The sequence below is a fragment of the Ananas comosus genome, unplaced genomic scaffold, assembly GCF_001540865.1.
Source record: "Ananas comosus cultivar F153 unplaced genomic scaffold, ASM154086v1, whole genome shotgun sequence".
Classification (NCBI taxonomy): domain Eukaryota; kingdom Viridiplantae; phylum Streptophyta; class Magnoliopsida; order Poales; family Bromeliaceae; genus Ananas; species Ananas comosus.
The window spans coordinates 32,597-42,985 of NW_017893448.1; the positions used below are offsets into that span (position 1 = coordinate 32,597).

Consider the following 10,389-nt stretch of genomic DNA (forward strand, 5'->3'; position numbering starts at 1 on the left):
GGAAGTTTCCAAACTCCTATAGGAATTGAACCACTGAGCAAGTTTGAACCGAGATCTATGTCTGTGAGGCTATTCATTTGTTCGAGCCATCCTGATAAATTCCCTCTGAAGTTATTGTCACTGAGATATAAAGTCTGTAAATTGTTGCGCACGCATCGTGGTAGCATCTCAACCCATTCCATGATTTCCCCACCAATACTGAAACTTGACAAATCTAGTGAACGCAAGTTGCATAAATATCTTAATGCTTTCGGATTCATACCTTTAAAACCATTATATCCTAGGAAAAGATTATTAAGAGTGCTCAAATATAGAAACTCGTCAGAAATAATGCCATGAAACTCATTGGAGCGCAAGCCAAGATAAGTGATACTTGTGAGATTCCGCAGCCATGTAGGTAAGGTGGAGTTTATGGAGTTACCTCCAAGATCAAGCACATTGAGAGTTGTAAGATTGAAATGTGACAGAGATGTAGAAATGCCAGGAAGTGAACAGTCAGCCAACTGTAACACTTTCACTGAAGGAAGCATATTTACAGCATGCAACCAACCTGTAGAAGTATTCATGTTCACATTGCTCAAATCAAGATATTTTAAGAAAGATAAACGAGTGAGCCACAATATGTCATCAATTCGAATAATGCTTGGATACATGAATTCAGAATTTAAATCAAGGTAGTGAAGTTTTGAGAGATTGCCGATTTGAGGAGGTATTGTTCCACTGGAATACGAATTAGAGAGGTTGAGATATCTCAAGTTTGTGAGTGAACCCAAGAATGTTGGGATGCTGGTTCCACTGAAATTGTTCATGCTGACATCTAAGTGCTCTAAATTGGTTAAAAGAAGCAAAGATGGATTGATCTCACCGCTCAAATACGCGCATTCCTCGATGAATATATTACACGAGTTTCGGAGGTTGAGTTTCACAACATGGCCCGTGGTATTGCTGCAGACGACTCCCCTCCATTTACAGCAATATTCACCTTCCCACGAAGACAAGAAATTCTGAGGATCGACCAAGCCGGACTTAAACGTGAGGAGTGCGTTCCTCTCTACCTCCATGCAACCACTCACCACAACAACATCGATGGTTAAAATCCACAGCAAGGAGGAAAGGATAAGAGTAGCCATGACCCAGGTTGAGAAAATACACAACATCATAATAAAGGAATTGATATGGAGTATTTTATGGAGAAGGCCACCCATTTGAGCCATATATAAATGTTACATGGTTAAGCTATCACAATTCACATCAAAGGTACGTTCCATTATTGTGTGGAGTACTTCATAATTCTCCTGTAGGACCTACAAGGAAAATTAATCTACAGTTGTGCGATTTTCACGGTCATACAAAGGGCCTGATTAGGATTGCATTGAGCTTTGACTTGAAAATTAATTTTGCTAGAAGCTAATTTTTTGGATTAAAAATTGATTATGAATAAAGTAGTCTTATTAGAATATATAGTATTTGGCTACGAAATACTAAAAGCTGATGTACAATACATTTAAAAGTGATTCATAACACGTGTTCGGTAATTACAAATTAAAAAGTTGTTTTAAATCACCAGATGACAAAAAGTTATAGATGTCAAATATTCATTTTTTATATAATATGTTTTGATTAAAATTGTAAGGATATGAGTTTAATACGCATAGTACATCATTGACAGATCTAGTTAAAATATTAAATATGTACGTGATAAATACACAAGAAAAAAAAATAATTTGTAAGTTATAATTATAAATTCAAAAAAAAACTACAGACCTATCTACACCCTAGAGAATTTTGAGATTTATACGTAAGGTTTTAAAATTTTGATTTTCTTATCGAACTTCATATTTTTTATGATTTCAAAGAAAATATACTAGAAGTTATTACTCTACAGTAAAAGGATTAGAGAATATTCCAAAAAACTAAAAATATTCTATTAGATTATAAAATTTTTCATCAGAAGATATCAAAGTTAATTATTATTAGATTTTCTTCGTATAAATTTAAATAAATACATTCTAAAATTAGATAGTTTAAATAAAAATGTCCAAAGTTTAAGTCTTTTTATTTTAAGGTTAAGGGTCAATGATGGAAATTTGTAGGACCAACAAATAATAATTCCAGTTTTTCTTTCTCCTATTAAAATCATGATAGGAATTTATATGACCAGAAAACGAATCTTAAAGTGCTTTAAACCAATTACAAAAATGGCAAAATTACACTTTTTGTCCTCAAATTTAGCCTTTTTATTTTTAAGCACTCTCTAAAGATTATTTTCCTGGTCAAATGAATCCCTTTCATGATTTTAATGGGAGAAAGAAAAAACTAGAAACATTAATTATTGGTCATACAAATTCCTATCATTGACGCCTCCTAAAAAGGATAGTTACTTATGAAAACGGATCAAATACGGTCAGATATTCGACGAAACCATATCTGCATCTAATGGGTGAGGTGTTAACTATCAGTCACATCAAGCAACTAGTGAAAACATTCCATCTATTCGATAGGTTGGTGTAGGATATACACCCCAAATGGATTGTATATGCAACATTGCTCTTTATTTTAAGGAAAAACTTCAAAAAAAACCCCGTGGTTTTGTACTTTCTCACTTTAGTACTCTGTGGTTTAAAGTGCATCAATTTGGTGCCTTGTGGTTTCATTTTTATCTTTTCGGTAGTTTTTTGTTAATATTTCGTTAAATTATATACAAAAAACTTCAGATACCTGTCGATTTCAGATTGAGTTGCTCAGTTTAATGACATGGCGGTCGATTTAAGTTTTGATGCTCAGTTTAGTGACATGGCGGTCGGTCTGAAATTGAGTTGCTCAGTTTAATGACATGGCGGTCAGTTTAAAATTGAGTTGCTCAATTTAATAACATGGCGGTCGATTTGAGTTTAGATGCTCAGTTTAATGACATAGCGGTCAGGTATTCAGTTTAATGACTTATCAGTCATTTTGTTCAGTTTAACGACTTGACGGTCAAATCTGAACTTCATTTGCTCAGTTTAGCGACTTGGTGGTCGGGTTCAGATTAAGTTGCTCAGTTTAATGACATGGCAGTCGATTTGAGTTTTGATGCTCAGTTTAATGACATGGCGGTCGAGTTCAGATTGAGTTGCTCAGTTTAATGACATGGCGGTCGAGTTCAGATTGAGTTGCTCAGTTTAATGACATGGCGGTCGAGTTCAGATTGAGTTGCTCAGTTTAATGACATGGCGGTCGAGTTCAGATTGAATTGCTCAGTTTAATGACATGGCGGTCGATTTGAGTTTTGATGCTCAGTTTAGTGACATGGCGGTCAATTTAAAATTGAGTTGCTCAGTTTAATGACATGGCGGTCGATTTGAGTTTCGGTGCTCAGTTTAATGACATGGCGGTCGGTTTGAGTTTTGGTACTCAGTTTACCGACATATTGGTCGGATTGAGTAGTGATGCTCAGTTTAATGACATGGCGGTCAGTTTGAATTTTGATACTCAGTTTAATGGCATGGCGGTCGATTTGAGGTTTGGTGCTCAGTTTAATGACATGGCGGTCGGTTGAGTTTTGGTGCTCAGTTTAATGATATGGTGATCGGTTTGAGTTTTGGTGCTCAGTTTAATGACATGGCAGTCGGTTTGAATTTTGATGCTCAGTTTAATGACATGGCAGTCGATTTGAGATTTGGTGCTCAGTTTAATGACATGGCGGTCGTTTGAGTTTTGGTGCTCAGTTTAATGACATGGCGGTCGGTTGAGTTTTGGTTTAACGACTTTGCAGTCGTTTGGATTGAGTTTAGTTTAACGACTTTTCGGTCGTTTGAATTTGGGTTTAGTTTAGCAACATTTCGGTCGTTTGAATTTGGGTTTAGTTTAGCGACATTTCGGTCGTTTGAATTTTGGGTTTTGTTTAACGACTTTTCGGTCGTTTGATTTGATTAGTTTAACGACTTTGCGGTCGTTTGATTTGATTGTTTAGTTTAAAGACTTTGCGGTCGTAGGTTTTATTTGTGGACTTTGGGTTTTGGCATTTTATCTGTGGACTTTGGGGTTTTGGAATTTTATTTGTGGACTTTGGATTTTGGGATTTATTTGTAGACTTTGGATTTTGGGATTTATTTGTGGACTTTGGTTTTGGGTTGGCTTAAACCTCTTGTATTTGATTTGGGATGAACCGTTATGCTTTGGTTCGAGACCCATCAAGACTTGGTTTGAGTTGAGCGACCTTAAGTTTGTTTGGTCGCTTTGGATTTGGTTTGGGCTGAACCGTTATGCTTTGGTTCGGGACCCATCCAGACTTGGTTTGGGTTAAACCGTTATGCTTTGGTTCTGGACCCATCAAGACTTGGTTTGAGTTGGATTCTTTACGGTTGAGTTTTGATCGGACCCACTTCGGTTCGTGTCGAATCCTTTGTGGTTCAGTTGAATCCTTTATGGTTTGGTTCAGATTTGATCCACTTTGTTTCAAGTCGAATCCTTTATGGCTTAACTCGGATCGGATCCACTTTGGCTTAAGTCGAATCCTTTATGGTTCGGTTTTAATTGAATCCATTTCGGTTCGAGTTGAATCCTTTGTGGTTCGGTTCAGATTTAATCCACTTTGGTTCAAGTCGAATCCTTTATGGCTTGACTCGGATCGGATCCACTTTGGTTCAAGTCGAATCCTTTATGGCTTGACTCGGATCGGATCCACTTTGGTTCAAGTCGAATCCTTTATGGTTCAGTTCGGGTTGGATCCACTTCGGTTCGAGTCGAATCCTTCATGGTTTGGTTCGGATTGGATCCACTTCGGTTCGAGTTGAATCTTCTATGGTTCGGTTCAAATCAGATCCACTTCGGTTCAAGTCGAATCCTTTGCAGTTTGGTTCAATTCGGATCCACTTTGGTTTGAGTTGAATCCTTTGTGGTTCTGTCCGGATCGGATCCACTTCGGATCAAGTTGAATCCATTTGGTTCGGTTCGGATTAGATCCGCTTCGGTTCGAGTCGAATCCTTCCTGGTTCGATTCGGATCGGATCCATTTCGGTTCAAGTTGAATGCTTTATAGTTTGGTTCGAATCGGCTCTACTTCGGTTCGAGTCGAATGCTTCTTGGTTCGGTTCGGATTGGATCCACTTCAGTTCAAGTTGACTCCTTCCTGGTTCGGTTCAAGTTGGATCAAGTTGAATCCATTTGGTTCGGTTCCTTTGTGGTTCGGTTTAGACCAGGTCTGGTCCGGTTCGGATCCACTTTAGTTCAAGTCGAATCTTGTTCGGTTCGGATTGGACCCACTTTGGTTCGAGTCGGATCCTTTATGGTTCTGATCGGATCTACTTCGGTCCGAGTCGAATCTTTCATGGTTTGGTTCGGATCGGATCCACTTCGGTTCGAGTTGACTCTTTCCTGGTTCGGTTCAAGTCGGATCCACTTCGGATCGAGTTGAATCCTTTATAGCTTGGTTCAGACTGGATCCGGTTCGGTTCAGTTCGGATCGGATCCATTTCGGGTAAGTTCAAGTCGAACCCATTATGATTTGGTTCAAATGGGATCCGGTTCGGTTAAACTTGGATCGGATCAGCTTTGGTTTAAGTTGAATCTTGTTCAGTTCGGACCAAATCTGGTTCGGTTCAGATCCGGTTTGGTTTAGTTCAGATCGAATTCACTTTGGTTTAAGTTGAATCTTGTTCAGCTCGAACCAGATTTGGTTCGGTTCGGATCCGATTCGGTTCAGTTTAGATCGAATCCGCTTCGGTTCAGTCGAATCCATTATGATTTGGTTCAGACGGGATCCGGTTCGGTTCAGCTTGGATCGGATCCACTTCGGTTTAAGTTAAATCCTTTGTGGCTTGATTCGGACCGGACCCATTTCAGTTCGAGTCGGATCCTTTAAGGTTCAGTTTGGGTTGAACCGACTTGTAGTTGGTTCGACTTGGCTTGGCTCGAACCTCCTGTGCTTTCGTTTGAGTTGAACCCGACATATGCTTTGGTTTGGTTTGACTTGGAACTCTTTTGTGGTTCAGTTCGATTTGAATTGATTCGTGGTTCGGTCTACTCGATCCTCATATGGTTCAATTTGAGTTGAACCAACCTGTAATTCCGTTCAGGTCGAACCGGTTTATTGTTGGTTCAAAGTTTTTGAACCTTAGTTCGATTTGAGTTGAACTGGCTTATGAGTAAGTGATGAATTGGACCAATTTCAAATAGTCTAAATCCAACTCTTTTATTTCTTGTATTTTTTTTATTTTTTTTTTTTCCTTTTCTTTTCTCTATTTTTTTTGTTCTTTCTTTCTTTTTTTTTCTTTTTTTTTTTNAAAAAGAAAGAAAGCCAAGATTCAACTGAAGAAGTATTATTTGAAGAAGTTTTAATATTTTGTTTCACTAATTAAAATTTGTTTAATAAATTTTAGGAGCAACAAAAAAGCAATATTCAAAAAAAAATTGTGAGCTATTTCCCAAATATTTGACTGTATATTAAAAATTAAAATATAAAAAATCTTCCGGTAAATATCTAATTCACTTTTCTTTTTTTTTTTATAGTCGAAATATACGAAATTAATCACGTTGAGTCATACGATCAAATCGAACAAAGATGTCGAATTCAAACGGAACCCGTTCATTTTTTATTATCATTTATTGTATCACATTTTGTTCAAGTACGCGGATTTATCGTGTCAAGCCTATCACGAAGATGGCTGCTCGATTTACGCTTTCGACCATGTCGAGCCTATCGCGAAGATGGCCGCACGGTTTACGTTTTCGACCATGACGAGACTATCACGAAGATGGCCGCATGGTTTACACTTTCGACCATGTCGAGCCTATCGCAAAGATGGCTGCACGATTTTTTTATACCCATGTAGAGCCTATCACGAAAATGGCCGCATGGTTTACGTAGTAATATGTCCGGTGTTCAATCAATCATTTTGACCATGTCGAGCCTATCGCGAAGATGGTCGTACGGTTAGAGATTAGCGATGCATACGTACGGCGGAAGTGACGACTTGATGTAAAATTTGATCGGTTCAAAACCTATCACGAAGATGGTCGGGTTGATCAAACCAACAAAAAGTCGCACTTCACTATTCGTATGTATGCATTTCTCTTGTTGTCGTTGGGGAAGTCACCATGATCGCCGTCGTCATCGTCGTCGTCGGAATCGTCGTAGCCGTCGCCGCCGTNTCACCATGATCGCCGTCGTCATCGTCGTCGTCGGAATCGTCGTAGCCGTCGCCGCCGTGAGTGAAAGAGCAGCTTTTTTTTTCTTTTTTTTTTACTGGTCCGGATTTTGGGGAAGGGGTGTGCACACAGCACACCCCTCCTTTTTTTTTTGTTGCTAACGCGCAGAGGGGAGGAGGGGGTCAAATACCCTTGTGGACAAGTAGAAAGGAAAAGAACAAAAGAAAGTTTTTGTTTTTTTTATTCTTTCCTTTTCTCTGCTTTCATTCCTTTTCTTCTTTTTATTTCCTTCTTTTTTTTTTNCACACCCCTCCTTTTTTTTTTGTTGCTAACGCGCAGAGGGGAGGAGGGGGTCAAATACCCTTGTGGACAAGTAGAAAGGAAAAGAACAAAAGAAAGTTTTTGTTTTTTTTATTCTTTCCTTTTCTCTGCTTTCATTCCTTTTCTTCTTTTTATTTCCTTCTTTTTTTTTTTGAATCTTTCCTTTTCCCATTTCATTCCTTCTTTATTTTTAATTTGAATTTTGAAATTTTTTTTTGTCTCAAGCAATACCCATCTAGGTTTATCGAATATTCACTTTACTACCCTTTAATTTTAACTTTGTCACTAATTTAAGAAAAAAAATAGTGAAATTGATAATAAAAAGAGAAAAATGAAACCACATGGCACTAAATTGATACACTTTAATCCACAGGGTACTAAAATAAAAAAGTGCGAAACCAGAGGGGTTTTTTTTTTGTAAGTTTTTCCTTATTTTAATCAGAATCAACGCATTATTACTTTTTCGTTTAGAAAAATTTATTTGCCCAAAAAAATTATTTAAAATAGAATTCACAATTCAAAATATCAAATGAAATTGCACACTCAAAATATAAAAAATTTAACTTTAATTTTAATTTTGAATTTGAATTCATAATTTGTATTTGAATCTCTTATGCAACTATTAATTCACAATTTAAATATTAATTTTGCTAGTTCAAATTTGAATTCAAAATAACATATTAAATTCACAATTTAAAGCATATTGAAATTAAAATTTAAAAAACTAAATTTTAATTAAAGTTAAAAAAATTAAAATTTAAAACTATGTCCATATTAAAATTTAAAAACAAACTGGTGGTAAGGGGACTCAAACCCCACACCCCTGACCTAATTAGGACCAAGCCCCAAGCCCGGTGAATTGTGAACTTCCTGCAAAATTAGTTAATAACATGTATATTAATTCTCGGATATCCATATCTGTACTCAATTTTCGCCACTTGCGCTAGGAACGGTCGGTATTTGCATCCCTATTCACCACTAGAATTTTTGGCCCTTCTATTGGTCTCTTGATAAGGAAAATTCCAACACGAGGGAAGAAGAAATAGTAAATTGCACTACTGGTCCAAATATGACAGAAGAAAGGATTTATTGCACTACTAGTCCTTCAATTTTTAAATTCTGACTTTCAATGATGTTTCATTTTCATCGGTGAACTTTCAACAACATTTTGTTTCTAGCATTTTCGTAAAATAAAACCCATTGTTTATACCTCAAAACGTCACATACACAGACATAAAATACAAAACACGATATGACTCAGATACGACGACTTGGCAGCTTAAAAAAAGATTAGGACATAGATACGATATAGACACCACTATTAATATATTTTTGGCGCTTCTATTGGTATCTTGATGAGGAAAATTCCAACACAAGGGAAGAAGAAATGGTAAATTGCACTACTAGTCCAAAAATGCCAGAAGAAGAAAGGATTCATTGCACTACTAGTCCTTCAATTTTTAGATTCTGACTTTCGACGATGTTTCATTTTCATCGGTGAACTTTCAACAACGTTTTGTTTTTAGCATTTTCGTAAAATAAAATCTATTGTTTATACCTCCAAACGTCACAGACACAGACATAAAATACAAAACACTACACGACTCAGATACGACGACTCGGTAGATTAAAAAAAAATTAGGACAAGGATACATTATAGACAAATATTAACTTTACACGGAACCCAGAAACAAAGTGGACCGAGCGTAAAGAGTTTAAAGTATAACTAATGCAGGGTTGGATCAAAATTTTCAACTAGTATCATTTAAACAAGCTGCGTGTTGCGTGAAATTTGCAAAATGTAAAATTATGCCGGTCGAGAGATTAATCTCTTGCATGATCATTAAATTTTCGCTATACAAACTTGTACCAATGTGAAAATTTTATAGCATAGCCATTAGACCTGAAACTTCACAGGTCTAAACTCTAAACCTTGGGTGGTTAAAGAACAGCACACAAGAAACAAGAAATAATGAGAATTGGATGTATTCATGGCAAAGTTTGGATCAGCACTAAATGGCAAGATGTTCAAAATTGTTCTGCATATGTAGAGCACCTACGGATCGGATACAGATCACGTAGAGGTTAGACCATGCCAAAGCTGAAATGTTCCAATCAGTATCAATCTGAAATTATGTCCCAAAAGAAATTCAAAACTGAATAAATAGATATGTTCAAGCTAGAACAGGTCTGAACACTCTTTAAGTCTGAACTCTGAGTGAAACTTTGATTGTTTCAGATAAAACGAAACTAGCTCACAGTATCAAATTTGATACTAAACTGGGATTTTGATCCCCGATAATGGGACTAAAGAACTAAATTTACACGTATAACAAACAATATACCAAAAAAAAAAAACAAAATTGCTTCCAAGAGAAATGGGAAAGAAATATAATGTCGCTATTAATGTAAAACGAGCATAGATTTCTTTCAGACTATTGAATCAAATGAAAGGAAAGAAATGAAAGGACAAATCAATTAATTAATTCCATTCTTTACAAGATTCTGTCATATACACTTACAGGTTACTAGAGAAGAATTAATCCATGATTTAACTACACAAAAACAGATCATACCGATAAGTTTGCAGGGATCACAAACAAATGAGACATCAGATGGCAGGTATAAGAATGAAGTACTCGATCTTATTTCAGAGAAGATGTTACACTCAAAAGCAAGTGCTCAGGATAATTTCGAGCACTCACCAATATTATTAAGCATGGGAAAATCAACATTTAGACACCAAATATAACTTCAAATTAAGCCCCACAATGTCATTCCAAAAAAGAAAACAGCTAAGTATTTTGGGTAAATATTTCCAAGTAAATATATTTTAGAGAGAGGAGCACCGATTAAGTAAAAAACCAACCTTTCTAAATATTGTACAAATTGAATAAACAGAGTATCAACAAATTAATCAAAATGAGAAGGTTGGTGTAT

The 10,389-nt window shown here is 36.4% G+C and overlaps 1 protein-coding gene across 1 annotated transcript; it reads right to left on the reverse strand.

Moving 5' to 3' along the window:
* Positions 1-2: 2 nt before the first annotated feature.
* LOC109706080 (leucine-rich repeat receptor-like protein CLAVATA2) lies at positions 3-1,157 on the reverse strand (the record flags this gene model as incomplete). Its single annotated transcript, XM_020226886.1, has 1 exon — positions 3-1,157. A coding segment is annotated over exon 1 (1,155 nt), but the record flags the coding sequence as incomplete, so codon positions are not given.
* Positions 1,158-10,389: the final 9,232 nt, after the last annotated feature.